Raw genomic sequence first — 26,041 nt, forward strand, 5'->3', positions numbered from 1 at the left:
AAAATTGAAGAATGGCGCGCGCGTAGCGCGCGCTTGTGTTGTTCTAATAATATTATAAAATATATGATAACATATATTATATATTTCATTATAATATTATATAAATTATATAATATATTAATAAATATTATATTTATTAATTTATTATGTATATTAATTAATATTATGTTTCATTACATCATATTAATATTTCAGTTTAATATTGCAGTGTTTCGATGTAATAACGCATCGTCATATCGTGATCTGATTGCGTTACGACTTATTTTTCGTCCTTTTTAAAAGGCTGCATATTCGTCCGATATGCGATAAAAAAGAGGAAAAGAAGATAAGGCATCTATTAAAGTTAATCGACGCGTCGTAGTTAATCGGTCTTAAATTAGGAACGGATACCTTATGGATATATACCGCGGCGTATAGCGTCTCATCGTCTCTCTCTCCGACGAGATGTGAACGCGCTCCCGGCAAATACTCGCGCGCTCGGTTCGGCGTTTCTATTCCTGGAGCGGACCGACTCCTCGTCTCCGGCTCCCAAGCCGGAGGTGCCATGCCCCGGCTACGATCGACGGAAGCGAGGCCAGTGCGTGCGAGTCCGTCCGCGCGGTGTCGAGCGCGTCTTGTGCGCGGAAGTCGTTGTCGGAGAGATGTGCGACGGAATCGAGAGCGTGGACGACGACGACAGGACGCCGACGACGACGACGGGCCACCGTCGACTTCGCCAGTCTTTATCGCGACCGCTACTACTGATCTCCGCGATTCCGGTTCGTCGCTTCCGGTCGTCTAGTCTTCTCGCGGCCGCGATCCTCCGCGATTGATCTCATCCGGGGATCATCCGAATCGGAATGCCGGATCGTTGTTGTCGTACGGCGTCGCGACGCGCCGCGAAGCTCCTGCGGAAGCGGAAACTGCCAGGCTGAGATCGCCGAATGTGGCCAAGCGGCATCGATCGATTTCCGATCTTCCTCTCTCTATCTTTCTTTCTCCCTCTTGTCGATTTTGATTGGCTTACTGGAGAACGTAGGTTTCATTTTTTTTTCATTTTTTTTATCATCGCATGTCGTTGACAGAAATTTACTCGCGCGAATTTTTTACGAACAATCATATGAATATCGAGATAATCGTTTCGTTAGTCTCTCAAATATTTCAAGTACGATAAACGCTAATGTCACGTCGTATCGTGGGTTCAGTGAACGATGATATAAGTTTAGGATTTAGGATGCAACTGTCACCTGATGTCAGTTTACAGTTTATATCACATTGATCGACATGACATTTTGCTGTATTCGAAATTATGATTAATATTTGGAAAAATTCCCTATATTAGCAGAGATCGAAAAATGGTGTAATTTCAATGAGTTTAAATTTCGATGTTGTAGACACGCGAAAGTGATCGTTATGTACCTTACATTTGTAACAAGAAATACCTTCGACGATCGGTGTAAAAAGCATTTTCTCCCTTCACAAGGTCGACAAGTGCGAATTTTTTTTTCATGCGGAAAGTCATAAATTATAAATCATATTTAATTTCATCCGCGATTACCGCTTCGGATATTTTCGGATGACTCTTGTTCGAGATGATGCATTGCTCGCGAACGCGCGTGACTCGACCAACGTGGTCTCATCTCGCACGGGATTTGTATGTTTGGAGTATCGGTCAAAAGACGCCTCGGCTCTCTCGGGGATCCCTGTGTTTGGATTATCGGTCTTTCCTTTGTGAGAAACCGTGGGGAGTAATTTGAAAGAAAAAAAAAAGAAAGCGCGCGAAAGTGTTCGCTTTTTTTTCTATTTTCGCACGATTGTTTAGTAGAGTTTATGATGTATCGAGTAAACCCTCATTCTTTTACGACAAACTGAAAGCGCACAGAAGGAGACAAAACGCGGATATAGAGATAGAGACACGTTTGTTTGTGTCCCAAATGCCCTGTTATTTTTGCTAGTTGACAGAGACGTAGCAAAGCGAGGCAATTGGGTGAGGACAGATGTTATAATTTTTTTATTTATTTAACACAAACGCGGAAGTGTTATTTTACGTGACATTTAATATATCTAAAGTTTCACCATATTATACAGATAGCAAATATAAACTCATCAATTTTGACAAGCATATGAACTTGATGAAATATTATCGTGTAAATAATTTTGCATTTTTTAAATCTTTCGAGAAATAAACTAAAAAAATTAATTTTAGAGAAAGAATAAGTTAGTTTGCAATTAAAAGCCAGAAAGATTTAATATAATTTATAATTCATTAAGTATTTTTGAATTTACATTACAGAGAAAATATATTAAATGAAGCTTATTTTACTTGAATAAATGTATTAAATAATATATTAAATAAATCTTTTTATTTGAATAAAATAAGATTAATCATAAAAGAGAGGAAGAGATGAGAATGTAAAGTAATAATATATGTTTCTAGCATCATTATTAATTTCAGAAAAAAATTTATTTTATATAAAGAGTTGAAGCATTATTGGTTTCGGGTGCGGACATACTTTTACTACGCATTTCCTATCTGAATTTGTATATTATTTCCATGTTGCTGCACCCCCCGATGGTGAACGGGCATTGTGTCTACCGAAATTCCCGAAGAGTAAGGAGAAGCCATCTCCATATGAATGATAGAACAAGGAAGAATAAAGAGTCCACCGCGATCCTCCGAAGCGCACGGACGTCTTGAATTCTCAGTCTCTCGTTTCTCACAGTTCGTTGAATTATCTTCGATTTTAAGTGCGTTTGTATTTTTAATCGGTAGTGATACTCCTCTCTCTGCAATCGCTCGCGGATTGAATAACATTTAACTTTAATTTGTCCTGTCCAATAAAAAAAAGTTATTCGCTTTCTCTTCTTCTCATCTCTTCTCCCTCTGACAGTTTCACTGTAGTTAGAAAATATTTTGATAACACAGATAGAGAATTGTTGCGGATGGTATCAAAATGAAAGATAATGCGATTACTAATCGCGCGGATGAAGCACATCTTTGAAACGCCTGTTCATGTTAATTTTCATGACTCTAAATGTGTCGTGAATTCTGTTCGTAAGATATATATTTGCAGATATTTTGATTCGCACGTGGTAAAGCAAGCACGTGACGACGGAGCCGGATGCCGATAATACACCCATCTAATCTCTTAATCGAATAACGCCGACTATGCTTTATTTAAACCGTGCGTCTAATACGTTTACTACAAACGCCAGTTAATTCACAAAATCTCGGTTACGAGAACGAGAACGTGAAGGTTCTCTCTATATCGGTCTCCTCGCGATTGTCTGAGTATCACCTATTAACGGTGATGTATCACTTCCGTTGCTCTTCGCGTTTCTTCATTAGTAAATATATTCAAAGTGCCGTTACAACATGTGTAATCTAACATGAGTTATGCAGCTCGAGAGTAGTAAGAATTTTCAAGTACCTCAGAGAGTACCTTGGAATCGTACATTAAGCTCGTATTTTTGTACTTGCAGAAGTGAACATTTTTGGTTACTGATTTAATCATATTTAGGCTAATATCACGTATAATTTTATCGATTCTTGAAAAGAATAATTAAAATGCTTTGATTTCTTCCCATGATATAAAATCTATAATTTTATTTAATATTTTATTATCTTGGATGTGATTATCTCAACTGATCAACTGATTATCTTGGACAAATTTTATTATGTACATTTTGCAATTAGCTGCCTTAACTTAAATATGGTATTACTTTAATTTCATCTTGTTTATTTTCATTCCTTCATTTATTAATTATACTCATTCAATTAATTAGTTTTATTCTGCATACAAATTTGCATATTACCTCTATAAATAAAATTACACATGACTAATAATATTGCATATCTGTAATATAATGTATATACTTTATTTCCCTGCTATTTTTTATCAAGTCATTTTAATACATTTAATTAATATTCTCTTTACAATTTGAGTCGAGTGTCTTTCGCAGAGAGATTATACATATATATTTTAGATTTTCTGCAAAAGTTTCTTTGAATATCACGATGAATAAAATCTAGCGAATGATGCCGGCGAAGACCCGAAGAACTTTGCACGATTACCAACGGTACTTTTCAAGGTATGCCTGCAATGGCATCTTAAAGGTACATGGCTGAAAAAAGCCGGCATAGTATATTCATACTTAATTCCACTATAAAGAAGGCAGATGATAAACATTGTGGATGAGCTCGCAGGGACAAGAAGGAGCAGAAGGCATTAAGATTCGATTTGCACTGCGGGGATACTCAGAGATAGACGTTGCACTCTCGCCATCGCTCCGCTTGTGCAATCGAATTAAATATATTCGCGAAAAATATTTTTCGAGACGGAAATACAAACGTTAAAGTCGAGTCGTAATTTTGCATTTTTGTTATTGTTCCCGATTTATGGATCGAAAGTTAATGGCTTAAGAATATAAATGTTTAAGTAGATGCGGTTTAAAAATCCTAAATCTAAATTCGATAATAAATATCTAAATTGAATCTTAGGATTGCGATCCTTCTTCGGAATGATATATTTCGCATCTGTATAGTACAATCTAAAATTCTAAAAGTGATAGACAGGGAAGAAGCGAGGCGAGGTAAGAGGTGCAAGTGCATCTCTCTCTCTCTCTCTCTCGCTCTCTTTCTATTCACTTTGCCCTCAGGTATTTCCGAGCTTATACTCGCTTCTTCGCCACCGCCGCCGGGCGATTTCGCATGTAGTAGCAAAGTGCACGCGGTAAACGCTAAAATAGAATAACGCGCGCGCGTCAAACAACGAATTACAGGTCTCCTAATTTTCTCGAGGTTTAGCCCGAGAAAGAGAGAGAGAGAGAGAAAGAGATTTCATTTTCGGGACGCCATGTAACGAGACCGTGCGCACGAGTGGGCTCGTATCGTGAGCAGATATGGCCTTTGAAGTGGCCGGTGCGCGTTAATTGCCGCGGACTTTTCGATCGTTTCGCTTTTCGAGCCCGCCGGCTCGTGCGGCATTAATGGGATTCGGGGGAGAGAAGAGGGAAAAAAATGACGGGAGAGAGAGAGAGAGAGACCCCTCGCGAGCGAGCGAGGGGTCGGTTATAAATAAAGCGAGGGCCCCCTCGAGCACATTTCGCTCGAGACTTCGCAATCCTCCGCGTGCTCGTTGTGTATCCGCCGCGGTACCACTTGTCTCACTTATCATCCTCGCGATACTCCCTATCGCTCAGCCGCATCTGGAAAAAGTTTCTCCCCCCGACGTCTCCGCGTCGTTTTACGCCGCGCGTTCGATCCTCATCTACGCGGAGTCAAATAAGAAAAACGAGATATCTCTCGCCGGATATCCGCTTTGGGGACGAAGCTAATATTCGAGATTTAACCTCTTATCTGCGGCTGGCCATCTCGTGCAGCGATATTAGCCAGGAAATTGATATAGTTAATTGGCGGAATGAGGAAAATATATTACATTGATACAGGATATTTTTATTTTGTGACTATCTCTCTCTGAAACCGGTAATTAAATGCGGATAATTTAATTGTCTGAATAATTAAAAATATTCAGAGAATCTTCTTCAAGTTGATTCACGCACGGGAACAGAGTCGTGTATCTATGTATCGAATAAATTACGGCTTGATATAGATACAATATAGGATTAAAAAATTTTTAAATATATATTATTTTGACAAATGTTAATAGATGGATAATCTATTTTGTATTTTTCTGAATTTTTCTCTCGAACGAATGTACATGTCGCTGACATGACATGTGCGAGTAGCGACTCATCGAGGGATATTCAGAATATACATTCGATCTTTGAAAAGTCTTCTTAATGTAGCATAGATCGTTTCTCTCGATGTTTTGAACCATTTGATAATTTTGGCACGTTCAACGTTTCTCATTTCTATTCCGCACACAGTCGTCCCGTTAAAACATCGATAAAACGTCCAAGCGAGCAACCGCGGGAACAAGTGTAAAATGTTTTATTTTCCCAAAAATGTTTCAACTCTAAAATGGTTACAGCGAGCGCATCCTATCTTGGCACAGACCCAATGCACAACACATCTTTACCGAGTCGAAGAAAACCCCTTATACTTTCGTAACGTCGAACAAAGAGTCTCCTCTGAAGGCGTTGAATGCATATAACGATATAATTTATATATATATATCTTGTCTCTTTCGCTTCTTGCCAAGGAAATTACTTAAATTCCGTCTACAGAGTAAAGTACAGTTTTCGAGTTTAGCGTCGCCTCAAGGAGTATATAATTTCGCTGATTCACGAGTGAGCGCAGATTCGTAAGAGGACAGTATTTTATCGAAATTAATCGGCTTGTACTTGATCTTGAAACTAATCGGAGACAAATCTCAACCTGAAAATAACACATACGCGCGAAAATTTCTTCATAAATTTGTCAAACAGAATTAAAAGTCGACTTTTTACTCGGATAATCTAATTTCTTTTGCGAGAAATTCCAAGAAAAATCCGATCAAATCTAATTGAATCACCCACATATCTAAGAAAGAATACGAATCAATCTTTTTTTAAAGAATTAATCAGGAAGGTCCTAATTTTCTCCGAAAGTAGATAAGCGTACTATATTTTGGAAAATATATAAAGTTATAATTCAGAATATCATAATACTGTATTTTATGTGTAATAATTTTTTTATAAGAAAGAAAATTTATAAAAAATAGATAATATAAAAAATTTTTCTTAATAACATTTTATAAGATTTTTTATAAGAGGGAAAATTTAATAAATAAATATAGAAAATCTTTTCTTAATAAGATTTTATAAGATATTTTATAAAATTTTTCATAAGAGAGAAAATTGAGCAAATAAACAATATAGAAAATCTTTTCTTAATTAACGGAGAAGTTCTGCCTTTCATGACATGTACTCTTTTTATAAAAGACTGATTTGTATATTAGATATTTCCGGTCAGAAGACGCATATCAACGCGATGAGTTGCGAGCGGATATTTTCGTGCGCTTTCTCCGAAATTTTCCGAGACGCGTCACTGTCCGTTCTCTCTTGCCTTCATGAAAGTCCGACGCTTCCGAATCGGACGATGACACAAGCGTCGAATTTTCGATTAACATTAATCATTTTCGCGCGCTCCCTTTTTTTTGGCACTTTCAAACATAAAAATATAAAGGAAAAAAGAAAAGAGAACGGTCAAGAATTTACGGTGACTTTATTGCGACATCAAACGTAAGACGAAACATGCAAGGTCCCGAGAAACGAGATGCATCGTAAAGATTTTTCTCCTCTCTCTTTCACGAACGCTTTCCAAGAATATCGCAGTGAAATTTTCGGGTAAACCGCGAAGGACTCTTGCAAATATTTAATGACGCGTAATTTCGTTGCGATGATCATCACGGCGCGATGTTTATATTGCAATTTTATATTGTGAAAGGCAGCGGAACCTCGCGTAAAGTTGGACACTTATGCTTCTCTTTAGAATCCACCAAGGGGAGATCGCGAGATAAGGGTATTTTAGGAGCTCGCACATTTTCGTTCGACTTATTCCTCGAATTGACAGTTCGCGGTCAATAAGAAATCGGCGAATTTACTCGTGTTACCGAGAACGATAATGTCGAACCTTGAATATCCGTGCACTCGAACAGTCGTCATTAGAAACTACGAGACGAACGTGTGAGAAGAATAAAAGAAGAATGCGCGGGAGGACTATTGCCACAAAGTACGACGAATTATTCGAAAGGTCCCGATCATGTACGATTCGGCGATCGTGGGAACAAACTTATTTCGCACAAGACGAAGATACGATGGAATAAACGCCAAGAAAGAAGAGAAATATACGGAACTCTTCGGGATAATCGTACTACATTTCTTGTGACAGTGTGAAGCTGACTTTTTCAGAAAATTAGCTGCCAAAGATGAACAATAATCGCTGCTTAGGAAGATAGTATTTGTAACGATAAAAATGAGACATAAATAGCACATAAGTTATAATAAAATGATTCATACAGTGATATGATCGACCAAAGAATTTACGAAATATATAGTCAATAATGTATCAAAGACCAATAATTACCAAAGCAATGCATATAAAATATATATCGTAGCGTATCTTTTTGTCGATCAAGAAAATATTTTTCTCACAAAGCAAAGATGATCGCAAGGACGATGATCAGAGAGAATGGAGCGAGTGATATAGCGAAATAGATTTTTCTTTCTCGGAACACGATATACAGAGATCGGGAAATGTGGACAGGAGAATGCGTGTATTTGGCGATCTTTAGCGAACATTTGTGCGCGTTTTCGCGATCTTGGTTTCGAATTTCGGATTCTCGTGCCGGGAGTGAAAAAAGTGGACGGGAAACTTCAACCCGGTTGAGCGATTTCCGAGCCGGAAACGGTGGAAGGTACAGGAGAGCGAGAGCACGACGTAGAGGAACGCGCAGTCCTGGAGACGTTATACTGGGAGATCGCCGTCGTTATTCGGCATAGCCTGATCTATTCGTCCTTGGTATCGTTCGGTACCAAGATGCTCGACATATTTCGCGGTCTCAAGAGCCTTATAAAAATCTCGCACATTCATATAGATAGCGCCGTCTTTCGCCTGCATTACAGCCTCACTGTGATCCTGCTGATCGCCTTTTCCCTTATCGTCACCACCCGCCAGTACGTCGGCAACCCCATCGATTGCATACACAGCAAGGACCTGCCGGAGGACGTCTTGAACACTTATTGCTGGATACACAGCACGTACACGATAACCGCGGCGTATCGGAAGAAGGAGGGCTTGGAGGTGCCCTTTCCCGGCATCGATAATTCCAAATCGTATCACGAGAGCGAGAGAAAGGAGTACAGATACTACCAGTGGGTCTGTTTCATGCTGTTTCTGCAGGTAATTTTTCATTTTTTTTCTTTCGTTCTCTAGCGTTTCTAGCGGCGAATCTAGCGTCAACTATGCATTTATCTAATGCGCGCGATTCGAGATGATTGCAACCTTGCGCAAATAACAACCAAGAATAAAAACACACGATGCTGTCAATACTTAGAGTTTCCGATAATTTTCTTATAATTTATATTATTATTAATTATAATGATAATAACAAACTGCAAGCGACTAAAGGATTGTAGGAGTCTAAAGACATTTGTCTATTTTTTAAATAAAAATTTTACTCAATGTTATAAAAAATATCTTATTTTTCGATTCGTTAAACTTCCAGAGTCTTTTTTAACACATGACCTATTGCGCAAATATTAAAAAACTGCCCACAGAAGGCTACTTCACACAGATGTATATATTAAACACGAAAATTTTATATCAAAATTTACATATTTATCTTTTTTATAATATCAAATTAAAAAAAAGAAGATAAATACCCAACCAGATCTGATACCCAAAAGCCCGTTCCTTTCTTGAATATGCGTCCGTCGATTAGACGAGCGCGAAACATGAAGCAATCTTAACGTTTAACGTGAAATGTGCGGTTCGCGTACGGGGCCATAAAATGGCACCGGGTGGTGCTTTTAGCGCTGCACTCACATAAGCGCTTCCTACTCGTTCGCTTTAATCGTTCCGCCCGGCTCCGAGCGACCTGCAACGCTTATTTGCAACGGCTTACCGTCCAGTCCATTGCCAAGAAAGAAACCCCAAGTATAACAATGCACTAAACTCTGTCATTGTGAGGGTCATTCGTCGCGATGTGTCGCCTTGACGCGTTCGATCAAAGAAGGAGGGTCTCCGCCTTCACCTTTTTAGCCCCGCTTACAAAGTTAAACCGCTACGACACGACGGCTCGCTTGTACGGACACGATCGGTTTACGTTACCTGGAAACTAATGAGCTTTAGGGCCGACGATGATGACGTATATATGACGCGCAAATTACTTCGAAATCGCGTGTTCGCGCGGGGCTATAAATATTTTTTCAACGCGAAACTGAGAGGTTTAACAACGGCTCTTAGCTTAGGATCCATCGATGATTTCCGTTCGCGATGAAAGCGACGTTTATATAGGGAAAATTCGGACGAAACGGGTTAATGGCGCACACCTGAAATAGCGGGTCCATAGTATTTCTCTTGTATTCTCTCTCGCGTTTCTTTCATGCTACACTCTCTCGCATTGATGTCTCAAAATAAACTCGGTCCGCGACGACAGCCTACAAAACGTAATTCTCTCGTATAACGAAGGTTTTCTCTCTCTCCATTTCCTCGTCTCCCTTCGCTACGTGTGTTTTTTTCACCCCTCAAAGCAAACTGTATAGTTTAACAGCGGATAGTCGCGCCGCTTTTTTCGCCGAATGTGTATTCCCCTTTCTTCGATATAAACGCTCGCGGGCGTTTCTATAATTATCGTTGAGCTAATTTCGCTGCCGGACAATGAATTTCGTCGTCCAGAGTATATATATTTCGTTCAGTTCTTTATCGCACTTTTTCGTTTGCGTTAAATAAATTATTTCAATTCTTCAGCAAGCTCTCATTTATGTCAAGTATTATATGGAAAGAAAATTTGCACATGAGTTATATATATTATAAATTAATATAAATTGTAAAAATATATCAGGAATATTAAATAAAATAAGTTACAATAAATGAAAAATATGAGATATAATAAAAAAAATCAACCGAAATTGTTTTCAGTTTCCTCGACTCGACGCGATATTTCGTTAATAACGAGGATTATTTTGTACCGCTCGCCCCGAAAAAGCCGTCCGAAAAGAGCGGCTTAATGAGCATCCTATGTCGGCAGATCGATTTCACAGTTTTTAATTACGACACGAATATCTCGTCTCAACCTCGTCGTCATTTTATCGCTTAATCTATTTTTCCGCCGTTCGGGATGACAAGTGCACATTTTCGTTCATTCGAATGTGCTTTCACACGTGATAATGGCGCGATTAATTTCGTAGCCCGGAGTTTAATATATGTATATACGCGCGATTAAGTATATTTTCGATGATGGCCGATCGTCGAACCGCCTTGTTCTTCCTGATGCGCGATGCAATTAGAGCAGATGAGCTTACAGGAAAGATCCGTGTTGGTCTCTCGCTTATCCGATAATGTAACGTCATGTAACGTAATGAGAGGAGTAATAAACGAATTTTAGGGAATAAATTATAATCGTTTATTACCTCACTTGAATCTTCTCTCTTGGGTTTTTAGGGATAAAAATAGATTGCTTCCCCTCGACACGCGTTATCGCGGAGGTTTAACGATGCGTGCGTAAAGTTTACAGTGCGACTCAAATATTTTACGATCTACGGTATTATGTATATAAAAAAATATTTACGTGAACACTAATATAATGTATTTATAAAGAATCAGGATTCATTCATTTCTCTTTGCCTCTGCAAATCGTCGTCGATATATATATGATAATACGCTAGGTTGTCATAATTTCATTATGCACGACTTTGAATCTTGCTAAATCTTGTTACGAGATATTGAACTTTATTAGCCTGTTGCAAACTTTAGGGAACAGAGTGAAGATATTTATTGTTGTATATCGGGGAATCTTGACGCGCGCAAATATTTATACGCACCGTATACACATCAGATCCCGGATAACACGCTTTAATGTTCTGTCGATCAGCCCTCTGGGCTGACCAGGCTGACCCGACTCGATGCGGACACGATGCAAGATAATATAAGTTATGTGTTTAGTATCGAGGTCAAGGGATGCCTCTCAAGTCCAGTCAGTCTTCTGACAGCTTGTATCCGAGCCTCACGTGCGTGTTTCTTTCCCAACTCCATTTATCGTCTTTAATTTTTCTTTCGTAGGCGTCTACTTACTTTAAAAGTTTTCGTTTTCTTAAAATGCTGTTCCATATTTTAAATAAAGTGAATAAGATTATGCATTATGCTAATGGTAAAAAAACGAACAATCAGATATGTGTATGAAAAATATAAACAGTAACTTTTGATTAAAAATTATTAAACAAAACAATAAGTACTGTTTGTCCCAAGTGTGCATCTATTTTTGTGTGATGTATATTGTGTCTGTAAAGAACCATCTCTTTGCGATCCATAAAGCATCTTTAAGAATGAAAGCGAAGATGATTATATCAATTTTTATCTCGTCGATGCAATTGTACGATAAAACTGCAGAGAAAAGAGTAAATCAACATACTTTACAAATAAACGATCCTTAAAACTCTCGAAGGAAATAATAATGTTATCAGATCAGAAAAGATGACAAAAAAATAACAAAAGATCTCGAGAAGAAATAATCGGAGGGAGAGAAGCAAGTCAACGAGAAATCAAAGATCAATCAACAATATCGTGTGATTTTTATCTCAAAACTCGCACGCAGGGCGCAAATTTAACTACACGGGTGGTCCACTTTTACGACTATAATTGTGCTCGTACAACGATTTATTCGTTAGTTGTTTCCAGCAATTTAGCTAAAACAATAATCGCGCGATCTAGCTTCATCTTAACAGTAAAATGAAACGAAAGTGCGGATTCGATGAATCAATTCACAAGTAAGTGTTTCGAGTCAGATAATAATTAAATCTGTAGAAAAGAGACATACATATATTTCCATTCTAATTTCGTAACCTCTCAATATTCAGAAAAAATACGTAAGAAAACTCCAGAAGAGATTTTAACATCGCGATCCAATTTGATACAGAATATTCTCTAAAAGCAAATTCATCTCCCTTGTCGAAGGTGGAGGAACGAAAGGGGAGACATCGTCGATTTTGACTCAAAGGATCTTTCTCTCTCTCTATCTGATCGCTGAATATGCCGCTGATGCTGAAAATGATCGATCTGTTCGGCTCGATTCGATCGCTCTTCAAGGTGCACAGGATCGCCGAGGACTCGATGATTTTTCGGCTCCATTATCGCGCCACGGTGGCGGTGCTGCTGGCCGGTTGTCTCACCCTCGCCTGCAAAAGTATCTCCGGCTCGCCGATACATTGCGAAACGAGCGGTTCCGTGGACAAGGTCGTGTTGGAGACCTTCTGCTGGCTTCACACCACGTATAGCATGGTGCGCGCCTTCAACCTGAGCCTCGGCCAGGCCGTGCCCTATCCCGGGGTGTCAAACAGCAAGGGCGACGGGGTGCACGGCCACGCGCCCCATCCCCTGGTCAAGCAGCACAAATACTATCAGTGGGTTATCTTCCTCTTGCTACTGCAAGTAAGAAACGATCGTCTGTCTCTTTCACTCTCTCTTTCTCTCTCTTTCCTTTTGTCTCGCATCTCTTGTGTTGCGTCCATCGATTTTTCGCAATATCCTTTATTCTCTGTGTCTTTATATTATCCCTTATCACTTCTTATTTATCATCATAGACACGACCGGATTAAGGAATATTGTTAGATAATTCAAACTTCTCTGTTTATATATTTTTGTGTGTGAAATATTTCGATATTAATTAGGATTCAAATTGGAGCCTTATTTGTAAAAAATATGTTAAAATTATTTAAAATTGATTTATATCTAAATTAAGATAGTCCAGAACTTGCGAGTCCAGGCTTAATACCGAAGAGCAATATATGTATATACGATCGGCGTCGAATACGTATATTCGTTTATCCGTGATTGATAATCCTTGTTAATAACGTCAATTCATAAATACAGGTTACAGATATTTCTGCCTTTAAAATGCGTGCGTACCTTCGATGCTATCTTCGATCGTACCTCCGCCTCTCATACCTCAAGTATTACTCGTCTTCGCGCACGTACACAATATCGTTCTTTTCCTCGAGTCCTCTATTTATGCGTTCGAGGCATCGTACAACTCTCTCGTTCCTTGATTAATCGCGCATCTGCCTTTTATTTCGCGATTGATTACTGCGCATCTGGATATACTTTCTAAAGATTTTCTAGAGAGTATGTTCTAGACACAAAACGTCTATAATATTGCTAATAAATTTACAATACATTAAATAAGAGAGGTTACAAAGTTTAATAAAATTGAAAATATATATAAAAGACATATCTTTTTCCAGAGAATATTATCTTTTAATCAGAAAAAAACTTTATATAATCAACGATCTAAAAGTTCGAATAATTTCTACGAGAAGCATACACTACATTAGTTATAGAATGCATGTAAAAAAAGTTTAAAAATTTTTTTAATTTAAAATTTTTTAATTTTTAATTTTTTATTTTAATTTTAAATTTTTTAATTTAAAAACTTTTTCATTAATAGAATATATCCAGTGCGAAGTCCTCAAATTACATATGAGAAACAAAGTATATTTATATTTGACAGCATCGAGAAAAATTAAAGTTGCTTTACATTACGCGGTTATTTTTAAACGCGTTAAAAGCTATACATAACACTTCTTTGTTCGCTTCGTTCTCCTTTCCTCGGAGGCTTGAAGCTCCTTCGCCTTGTTTAGCTAAATTTACTCGGGGCTAACGTGACACATGGGCGCTACGCATCGGCCTCGGAGAATCATGCGGCGAGGCGTGTACGCGATTCTTTCCTCTCACACAGAAATGGATATTACTCACGTTGCATATAATATAATTACAGTCAGCGATTGCGCTAGATTGCCGTATATCTCATAAATAATAATTTGTTCAGTTTTGCCTCATTATAATGAGTCATTACGACCGAATAATAGAGTTATGTATGTGTTAAGTTTTCAACAATTGTAAAGGACAACTTTGAAAGATAGGCCTTAATAAACCTTTCTATTTTGCAAGGCTACTGAAAAACGAGAATTATATTTTATAAGATACACTCAAGTTTAGATTTAATATGCTTGTTTTTCTATGATAAATAAAGATTGTTTAATTTCGTGAAGATTCAAATGTGTAGAATTTAATATTATTTTCTTTGACGTGTACATTATTTGAAGAGTAAATATCACATCTGTCTTTCTTTCTCTTTCTCTCTATCTCATCAATGTGTTTAAAATCTATTTACATATCTGAAGGAATTTTTGCAAATTTGTGAGTTTGAATATCTTGACAAAAAGATACAAATGCCCTTTTAGCAGGGCAACGAATGTAGCAATATTCGATTCAGGTTGCCAAGAGAAGAGAAACGAGAAGAAAAACAATTTAATCTATTTTCGGTCACACATTTTCCTTTTCTCTTTACACGCGGACGTTGCTTCGCGATAATGCTAAAAGCTGTGAATCGTCGTACAATCAGTCTGACATGCGCGTTTGTTTTACGTTTCTTCGTAATCTTGTCAAGAGCTAGGTCAGACCACCCATTCTGCATACTCGTGTCGTTGTTGTATAAATCACGTATGTTAAAGTTATATTAACCGAATTATATATCGTATGTTTATTAAATTTTTATTAACACTCTTTAGTAGCCATAATTTTCTTTGCGTATAATTATTTTCACGCATATCTTTTATTTACAATCCTTTTTTTTTAAAAGATATGTAAAATCGATACTTGCATATATCGAAGTTTATTGTTGTCGCTTTTCCGCGATGCTCATTGGCTGTCAAGATTCGAGTTGTGCGCTATATTCGTAGCATCGAGAGGCTGTCATCGAGAGTTAGCATCAGTTTGACAGTTTGTTCAAAATAAAATAAAATAAAATAATGATATTAGTTTTAAATAAAATATTATAATACTAAACTCGATTAATATTTTTGACAGATATCAGCTGATTTCTGTCAAAAAATATTAATCGCGGATAAAATATTATAACATATTATTTAAAACATATAATTTTATTTAATTTTATTTTAAATAAACTGTTAAACTATACTAATCCTCGCGATGATAGTCTCTCGATGCTACGAATATAACGCACAATGCAAATCGAAACTGTTAATCAGCATCGGAAAAGATGCAACAATACTTGTAAGAATCGACTTAACGTGCCTTTTTTAGAAAGGGATGTTATAATATTTTTAATTCGATTCATATTTTTGACAATTATCAGAGCTGATTTTTGTCAAAAAATATTAATCGCAGATAAGATACTATAACATATTATTTAAAACTTTTGTTACTATTTTAATATTTTCAACATATTATATATACCCCCATTACCGCTACAGATAGAAATATTATAAAATAAACAATTTCTCACTCACCGATACGTGCAATAGCGGAATTGTAGTACACAGCACATTGATCTGAAAACAAAATATTCAAATTATGTATATACATATAATTGTGTCGAATAGTGTGTGTCGAATATCTCATAAACAATGCAGTTTAGAAAAAAATGTTTTATTTTGCATACCTCATAGTTGCCCCGATGTCGCCCGATGCCTCCCCGGGCCTCCTCCTTCTCTCTTGGGCCATGGTAGCACTCACGGCACTCGCGAAAATACGAATAATTACGATCGCCCGATACTTTACACGACACTCCCGATACGACGCGTGAATCGCAATGCTACCTGTAACAAATAAATTACATACATATATTAGAATAATCGTATTATTTCGCATTATAACATACACAATATAAATATGTAAGCTAGAATTAACGATAGATATATCCACGGATCGCAACACATTCGCGCGCGCGAAAACAGATTAAGTTGGGTTATGTTGGCGAGAGATTTTGCATCCAATTTTTCGCGAAATATGCGTTTCGAACAATTACGACTACATATTAACGTTGAAATTATATAATATGCGATTGATAAATATTACAATACAAAGGTTAGAAATCATTTCTAACGATTATGCTTACTAATTAATCACAGCAGGACGCAGCTCGAACTGTCTGATACTCGCGGCGTTTCGGTAATGGCCGCTATTTAATTCTACAAACATCGGCAACTTCATTCTAATAGCGCGCGCGCGATTCTATATAAATATAGATGATTTAATATTAATAATTAATTAAAACTCGAAGGAGATTTAATCGAAAAGATATAGCTTTAGAAAGAAAAAATATTAATCGAGAATAAGGTATTATAACATATTATTTACAACATATTACTATTTTATAACTTTTACCATATTATTATTTTAAAATTTAATTAGCAAATTATAACATACACAATATAAATATAAATATGTAAGCTATATTTAATTAGCAAATTTTCGCTTTATTAATATTTTTTGACAGAAATGAGCTGATTAAAGCGTTAATTTGCTAATTAATTTTTAAAATAATATGTTATAAAAATTAAAATAATATAATATATTTTAAATAATATGTTATAATACTTTAAACTCGATTAATATTTTTGACAGTTATCAGCTGATTTCTGTCAAAAAATATTAATCGAAAATAAGGTATTATAACATATTATTTACAACATATTACTATTTTAATTTTTTATAACATTTATATTTAAAAATTTAATTAGTAAATTAACGCTTTAATCAACTGATTTCGGTCAAAAAATATTTATCGAGTTTAAATAAACTTTATATTATTTTTTTTAAATATCATTTTTTTAATACAAAAGAATGGCGCGTGCGTAACGCGCGCTTGAGTTGTTCTAGTATTTAAAAAATCAACGAATGAGTTATTTTAAATAGCCAAATAATGAAATATTAATTTTCCTGTTAATATTCCATGTGTAATAATTTCGTTAAAAAATTCATTAAATTCTTGGATGAATAAATATAAAACGCGGAATCTCAAAAATTTTTGCGTTAATAAACGACGAAAAATTATATCATTGTATACGTGACATTTAAAATAAACTATCATATTTCTCATAATAAAATTATATTGTCGTGTATACATTTGTCTCCAATTTAAAACAGTACACGTTGTTTCTCAGAAACAATGTAATTCGCGGCGATAAAATGTATATTTCGGAAAACCTATTAAAGCTCCGACACAGTTTAAGCACGTATGCCGTCTACTTTCATTAACAATCATCCCGCGAGCCTATGTCACCCTTCGTAAATTGTAATTTAGTAAGAATTCTCTCTGAACGGTCGCCAACACGTCGTAAGAGAGGTAACGCGCGCACGTATCTATATTCGATCGCGTACTATGGTAAGCACGGACCCTGGCGATAAGCCAGACAGAGCTTTATATACCGTGAGAAAGGGTTTGCCCCCCCATCGTGATCTCGATAAGTGCATTGACATCATTTCGGAAGTTCTAATATTGAGATAAGATTGCTCCGATTTTCATTAATCCGGCGATTATATCCTCTTTCCTCTTTCTATCAATATTATTCCTTCGACCTTCTTTCCCGCGTTTCCTATATATCTTAAAGTATTATATTACTGAATCGAGAAGATTACAGTAATAAAATATTATGATAAAAACTTGACGAGATAGAATTTAATTTCTCGCGAGCAGTTTGTACATGTCGTATAATCCAATACAATATCAAGAAAAAATTCAGCAAAATAAAGTTACCGTAGTAATTAAAATATCCACAAATTAAATCTTGTTTTTAATTCGTTGGTCCGCAATTATGCCATGAGTAATGGCGTCCACTCTACGCAATTTCATATAGCATAAATAATCTTGATAAACGCAGCAATACTTTCCATCTTTCGAAAGGAGGCGAGTGGCCGTCATTCTTTTTTCATTGAAAGTTTATAAATTAGAAGGAATTTTCTTTTTTTTTTCAAGCATTGTTTTAATCAGCAATTATCGGCGCAAGGCAGAATAATGGTAACTCGTTTCGCGCGCTTCTTTCGCATCGATTATGTATTACATGTAAATAGGTCCGCCTCCCCCAGAACACACACACACACTCTCTCTCTTTCTCTCTCTCTCTTTCTCTGTAATATATTAGCTATTGGTCGATTCGTCGGTATTTATTCACTCGGCACTTTGCTCGCAGGCGATCCTCTTTTATACCCCGCGATGGCTCTGGAAAGGGTGGGAGGGCGGTAAGATTCATGCCCTTATGATGGATCTCGACATCGGGCTATGCTCCGAGGTGGAGAAAAAGCAAAAGAAGAAGATGCTGCTCGACTATCTTTGGGAGAACCTCCGCTTTCACAATTGGTGGGCTTACAGGTACTATCTATGCGAGGTCCTCGCACTGGTGAACGTGATCGGTGAGTAGTCCGCTCTTCTTTTCTTTTTTCGGTCCACCGTGTGTCCTCCGTCAATGTTTGCGTTTCTCGATCGACAACGTATGTCTGGTCACGATGTCGTAATTCAAACGGATTTCCAGATTTCGCGGGACCATTAGGCAACTTACTATACTTTTTTTCTTTTATCGCGCATCTTTCGTTTATGATCAATAAATATATGCGTCGAAAACCACATTTAAAATACTTCGTCGTTTTGCTAACCAAGACACATATGTACGCAGCTGGGATGAAAGAGTTCGCGCGGTACTGAGAAGTGGGACTTTAAGAAATAATCATCAGACTTCTTATGAATTGGTTATTTTTTATAGTTTATAGTTATATGTTGAAACATTTTAAATTAAAATGTTTAAAAAAATATTCTATATTTTGCCTCTTGTTTTGCTTGGCAATTTCGAGAAAGCAAGTCAACGCACGATTAAAATAGTTACATGTATACTGAATATTCTAACAATCTTGCAGATAAAAATTCTAATACTCTGTAATACGTATATACAGCTTAAAGAGAAGAAGTCATTCATCAAAAAATCTTTTTAAAATCGTAGGTGAATAAATTTTTATCTCAAATATTTTTTACTATAGTGTAAATAAAATATCCGTTATGTATAGTTACATTAATTAAAAAAAATATAGATAATTTTAAAATCTTTTACATTTACAGGTGTATATTTGCATATAAAATAATTTACCTTGTTTTCGACCTATATTATGCAAACTGAAATCGAACTTAAAAAATATTTACGTTTATGCCAATATATTTAGGCAACATTTATCTACTCGAGCTTCAAACTCTGTTTAAACAATTATACCGTTATCTGAAAGCGTCAGAAAAATGAAATTTCTATAGATGTCGACAGCATTTCAAATATATCATGAATTGACTATCTTACTATTAAAACTATTATTTAATATTATTGAATAAAATATAATAGACCATGATAGATTAGAGATGCATGAATCTAACGAGCGTCGATCTTTCTATTGATTCACGAGAATATTAAAACGATTATGATTGGTCATCGATCCGCGCAGATTCATGATCAATATGCAATAGCATGAGGTAACAATTTAATAGACACACCAAAGACAGTAAAGTTCAATGAACGCAGGCTTTATATGCTTTGTACGTGTTAGCTTCACAAACATCGACACGTACACGCATCGAGAAAAAGGCGGATACCCGTGTAATGAGCGACGAATGAATGAACGATTCACGGTAAAAGTTGGCAGCGATACAGCTGGCCAACTGCTTGCAAGTTTGACCGCCCGATTGACTTTGCGATGGCTCGTCAATTTTATGCGGAGTCTATTATGTTCTCGGATCAAACGCAGAGATACGACTATAATCAACGTAGATGAACGTATGATGAGTTTACACGTGTGGATAAATAAAATACAAGTTATGGAAATGTATACAAATCAAATTTGAAATTATATGAATCTGTTACTTTTTGAGAAATAAATACGAAATATTTCAAAATAATTATGATTGGATGACATATTCGATTATTCCTGAATATCAAGATGAGCTTTTTTTATTGAGATTCAATATGTGTTTTAATAATAGTGAATTTCTTGCATTTAATATTGACACAGAAGCATCAATGTATATTTTATCTACACTGTAGTAGATTTGAGATAAACTTATTCACGCATATATAATATAAGATTTTAATGAGATCTTTTTATGCGATATATTTTTCTGACATAAGATAACAAATTTTTCTCTTTAAGCTGCATATATAGAAGAAAAACGATCGATTATTTTAATTGATTGCAAATTTTTGTATATTAGGTAGATAGTTGTGTGTTTTTTACAGCGTCAAATTTGCGCTTCAAGAGAAAGAGACGCAAGTGATGACGTAAAATTGTAAAAAAGCAACGAGCACATTGTCGCAGGTCAGATGTTTCTGATGAATCGCTTCTTCGACGGCGCCTTCTTGACCTTCGGTATCGACGTACTCAAATTTCTCGAATCCGATCAAGAGGACCGTGTGGACCCCATGATTTACGTCTTTCCACGAATGACCAAATGCACTTTCTACAAGTACGGCGTCAGCGGGGAGGTCGAGAGGCATGACGCCGTCTGTATACTGCCTTTAAACGTCGTGAACGAGAAGATCTATGTTTTCCTCTGGTTCTGGTTTCTTTTCCTCGGCGTGCTCAGTTTCTTGACGGTTTTGTATAGGGTCAGTACGATCTTGTTTTGCAAATAATATATCCGTGGTGCGCGAAAAAGAAATATAATTGCTCGTGCACCTCGCATTTAACATTTCTTTAAGAGATGATAAAATAATATATTTATCCAATTTTTATCCTATATTCATATAATTTATTTATATTAATATTATTTATATTTTTTAATATAATTTATTTTAATTTATATTTATCTCGCAATTTGTGAGGTTTTATCTTTCAAGATGGAGCTTCTCTTTTTATCCGCGATGTAATCATATCTGTCATAGATCCTAATAATATTTTCGCCGCGCACGAGGGTCTACCTGTTGCGAATGAGATTTCGTTTGGTACGGAGGGACGCCGTGGAGACTATAGTGCGTCGCAGCAAGGTGGGCGATTGGTTTCTCCTCTACATGCTAGGCGAGAATTTGGACACCGTGATATACCGGGATGTGATGCACGAATTGGCGAACAAGCTCGCCTCGAGGCATCACCATGGCGTGCCGGGAGTGAAGGGCGAGCTTCAAGAAGCCTGATCGAGGTGAGCGTCTCTCTCCCCTTGTTCTCTTTCGCGCGCGTTCGCGTGGGTGTCCTGCCTGTTGAATAACTTGCTCTTTATGACACTGGCATTCAGAAACGTATTGAATTCCTAAGCGAAGAATCGTCGGCGGGTATCGCCGATCGCCTACGTGATATATGCGCGCCAGATCTATACGCATATCGTCTCTCTCGACACACATTAAGGGGATTTACTTCCATTAAACTGATATTAAACCGCAATATTGTGGCGTGATGTACGCGCCGTATATATATATTCGGTCTCGTCGAGAAATGTTAATTTTATGCAGGAAATATAAATATGTATCGTACGTGATATACGATGATACTTCGCAGAAATGTGAAAAGATATGCACAATTTTTTTTTTACAAACGCAGTTCAGTACGTTTCTTCTATACGATCGCGTTGCTCCGGATCTCTGAAGAAATCGGATTCGAAAATTTAAAAATAAATAGATTTCACGCTTCGAAAATATCAATATCGATATTTTTCGCTCAAGATAGAGGTGTAAATTCCATGGAGGTAAATCTGTCATGAAATCAACCTTTTGCTTCATAAAAGAATGTCAGATATGCAGCACACGACTATCATACGCGTCATAGCTAAACGAGAGAGAGACGATCCATCGAGATCAATTGAACATCCGATGCAACATGTCTACGCAAAATCGCTTTAGCGCATCATGAGTCGGACGTATATTGTTCCAGGTTGCCTCGGAGGGTCGGCACGTTCGGTTCGCCGTCGCCATCGTCATGGACCTACTCTCCGCGACCTTCAGCATCGCGCATTCGACGACGGAGACGCGGGGATCGCAAGAGTCGGAATCTGAAAGGACGAGGGATCAACGGGCCTTCCTCGAGGATCCGCGGCGGAGGATCCAGTCTCGCGAAGATGTCTCGCGTCTATCCTTTTCGTCGGCTATTGCTCATCGAACTCGAAGCGATGCGACAGCGATAGCGCCGGATATGTCTTTCCTTCCTCCTACCCTCTCGCCCCCCTCTTTGTCATCTTCTATGCGCGAGGATGACGACTCGCGGTGAGAGAGAAGCTACAACGCGCCAAGTCACCCTCGGCAGGTTAAATATTCGAAGATGTAATAATAGTTTCGGCGAGCTCAGATTTCTACGCATCGCGCGCGAAAATGATCTCTATGTTTCAGAGGAGAGACAGCAGGAATATGAGATATACCAGGCAGTTGTGTGTGTATTTCTCGTCGACTCCTTGAAATTAAGCGTTTCTTTTTAGTTTTATGCGTTCACACATTCGTCACATACATGCATGCATTAAGGATTTAAGATAATAACGCGCATTCCAATGGTGTGAACACGAATCCATACGTCATCTGAAATTTTTTTATACATTTCTGAAAAGAGCGAAAAAATCGCTTTAAGTAGCGTTTCTTCTATATAATATTCCCCTATCTAATATATATATATATATCCCATCAGATCTCATACTCCCGCTCTTTCCCCCTTCCATCCGCGAACAATGAAAACGCGACGACCACGTCTTGCACGGGGAACTGAACTCGTCGAAATTATACCGGTTTCAATCCCCTGGTCGCCTCTCTCGGGCGGATTCAGCCGCGAACGAAGGAGATCTGTGCGAACGAAAAGACAGAGACGCGGGAATGGAGCGACGGAAAGGACCAAAAACTATTCCGCTAGCACGAGACGGGAGATGTGCGTTATCCCTGGAGAGAGATAGCGATATATATACTCGTTAAAAGACACTTTGAAAAATATGGCGACGTGGATACGTCGCACTAGAGTCGAGCTGAAGATATCTTTATATGTTTCTCTCGCCAAAAGACACAGAATCGCGAAATAGCATATCTAGATATCGAGAGTATCATCAGACGGGATTATTTTGCCTGCGTGGGTGAATATTTTGTATCTCTATTAAAGGAGGATCTTAGAAACCATCTAAGAAAGCCCGAGATTAACAAAGGAAAGCTCCTCGTGGAAAGTAAAATTAAACTTTCTTTATAAATTCTTAAATATACACCAGCTAGTCTTATCTCTTTTTCATTATTATAATGCGAAGGTATCTCGGAAAGCAGAGTAAAAAAGTAATCCCCGTGTGACGATATGCTCGGGTCTTTGCAAGCTAGCTTCTGCTAAATCGCAGAATGTTTGGAATGCTAAATGTGTGGATGCTGCGTATAATATTGCCTCGAAAAAAAAAACAAGTACTTTAACACTTTAATTGTGTTAACTGTGTTTCGTAAGTCTAAGTGCTAGATAAAAAAGCGCTGGGAAGGGCGGAAATAAAGATTAATATAGATTATTATTGTGTAGTCGCGACGATTTCTTCTGATGGAAAGTTTGGTTTCATCTTTGATGGATTCGATCCGCGCGTGATTAAATGCAAGAACTAGATTGTAATCTAGTCATCATATTCTACGCCTGCGTAACTATCGATCGCGAATTTATTTGTTGATACGGACACACTGCCACCGATCGATACGATCGATTTTGCTGTATCTGTCTTCGTTCTATTTAAATGAAGATAGCGTAAAAAATAAAGGTACATTACCTAAACATTTTTTAAATTATTCATTTTGCGATAGTAGCTAAGAAATTATGAAATATGCTATAAGTTATCACATTAATGATATTTTTTCTTAATGTATGCAATATATAAAATTTTCGACGATAATGTTGGACACTAAATAAATATTTCTCAACAGTACAATAAATGTACAAGTAGCTTAATGTAGATGAATAATTAAATTAATTAATTATTTTTTTGAATAAAAATAGAAATAATTAATGCTTAATAATCATTATTTTTTTTAATCGAAAAAGAAGAAAGGAAAGTTCTTTTTCATTTTGTCTGCTCATTAATTTATGTTTGAACAAACATTTCATTTTTTCAAATTCTTTTTAAACTTGTAATTTTCTCGATTATTAAATTAGTCACATCGTTATGCTTAATAAATAGAAAATGTTTTCATTATTACAACGAGAGAAAGCCGTGATCGATTGTTATCTTTCTCACTTTGGCTTGCAATTTTAGCATTACGAATGAATTATCGTCGCTGTTTCGTTACATTCTCGAGCGGTATTATCCGATGGCGATGCGGTATAAATTTCTGTGAAATTTTCCGCGATATTTATTTTCAGAGCGCGTTTTGCCAAAGCAGCAGTTAGCATCTGCTTTACACGCCGGATTAAGGATAATATCACTGCGACCATAAAACATAAACACCGCCGCGCGATCAGGTAAGTGAAAACTCGGCACTTATCGAGTCAACTTATCTCCATTCGTATACAGATGCATGGCGCCTAGACTTACGGTAACTTACGGTAATTCGCGACTTACGCGAGCACGAACGTGCACGTGATAACGATTTCCGTGACTCTTTCAATATTTCGAGCGCGTTCGAAAGTGCGTCGTGCCTGAATCGTGCCGGGATGATGCTCGTTGCCATATTCGGAAATGCGATGGCCAGAGAGAGGACCAACCGGTCCATTGCCCTCCTCTCCCGAAGAGAGTTTGCATCGTGCAAAACGACCGATTTCGGCAGATCGATTCAGACGCAAAAGCACAGTCTTTTTCCATCAAAAATTTAAAGATTCCTGAAGCCTCTTTTACTATTCTTCTCAGAGATGATATAATAACACACTGTTTATGATTTTTATCTCCTTTTTTAAAAATAATATCCGCACTCTCTATTTAATCTTTTACTAAGCTTTTTTTTTAAATATTGATAGAAATTTAATATTGTAAGGAAAGAAGAAATTTTTAATAAGCCGATCGAGTGTTCGGAACTCAAATCTAAAATTATCTCCCTATCTGTTTCCGTAGAAATTGAGATATGTCAAATGGTGACAATTGCAAAAGGAAAAATATATATGACGTTAAATACGTGATTAAAATCGCATAATGCATATTAAACATGCGAGAGAGAGAGAGAGAGAGAGAGAGAGAGAGAGAGAGAGAGAGAGAGAGAGAGAGAGAGAGAGAGAGAGAGAGAGAGACCTTTAAAGGTTGCTATATATTTTTTTTTATTTCCTCTCCACGAGAGACAAAGTTCGTATCACTTTCAGAATTGGTCCAAGGACGCCATGCATGAAAGTGAAAGATTATTGCGTGATTCGGGCTTTAAGTGACGTAACTTGCATTCGAGGCGACAAGTTAAGTGACGCGGTGAAGAAGGTAAGAGGTAATCGACGTTATGGGAAAAGCAAACGAAATTCCGACGACGAGCTTGCACGCATCACACGCGAACATACCCGGGAAAAACACGACGGAGGAACCGCACACGTGTCTTGTTTCGCTCATAGGTAGTAGCGGATTGTGAAAGTCGTTCCGTTCGCGGAATTTCTCATGGGATTCGAAAGTAGCGACAAATTGCGGTGAGAAAACAAGAAAAAAAAAAAAAAAAAACTAGGGATTTAGCGATCACACAC

At 37.1% G+C, this 26,041-nt stretch overlaps 2 protein-coding genes across 8 annotated transcripts in view; one reads left to right on the top strand and one right to left on the bottom strand.

Moving 5' to 3' along the window:
• LOC145935945 (uncharacterized) overlaps positions 1-26,041 on the bottom strand; it is an 85,845-nt gene that overhangs the window by 44,542 nt on the left and 15,262 nt on the right. Inside the window, exons 3-4 of the mRNA XM_083037763.1 lie at positions 16,101-16,253; positions 15,949-15,990 (exon numbers count right to left, since the gene is read on the bottom strand). Of these exons, the coding sequence (XP_082893889.1) occupies positions 15,949-15,990; positions 16,101-16,253 (195 nt within the window). The remainder of the gene's footprint in view (positions 1-15,948; positions 15,991-16,100; positions 16,254-26,041) is intronic.
• On the top strand, positions 590-24,302 carry Shakb (Innexin family member shaking B). 7 transcript variants are annotated; one of them, XM_083037755.1, is made up of 6 exons: positions 590-1,014; positions 7,415-8,824; positions 18,631-18,850; positions 20,786-21,075; positions 21,352-21,605; positions 22,331-24,302. In XM_083037755.1, the coding sequence occupies exons 2-5, from the start codon at positions 8,462-8,464 to the stop codon at positions 21,598-21,600; spliced, it is 1,122 nt and encodes a 373-aa protein (XP_082893881.1). In that variant the 5' UTR covers positions 590-1,014; positions 7,415-8,461; the 3' UTR covers positions 21,601-21,605; positions 22,331-24,302. The 7 variants fall into 7 exon arrangements, with proteins under 7 accessions (XP_082893881.1, XP_082893884.1, XP_082893883.1 ...); XM_083037758.1 differs by having other exon boundaries at positions 590-758; XM_083037757.1 differs by lacking the exon at positions 590-1,014 and adding an exon at positions 1,035-1,720.

This window comes from Prenolepis imparis, unplaced genomic scaffold (assembly GCF_030444845.1).
Source record: "Prenolepis imparis isolate NDT839.2.m4 unplaced genomic scaffold, iyPreImpa1.0 SCAF_5, whole genome shotgun sequence".
NCBI lineage: Eukaryota > Metazoa > Arthropoda > Insecta > Hymenoptera > Formicidae > Prenolepis > Prenolepis imparis.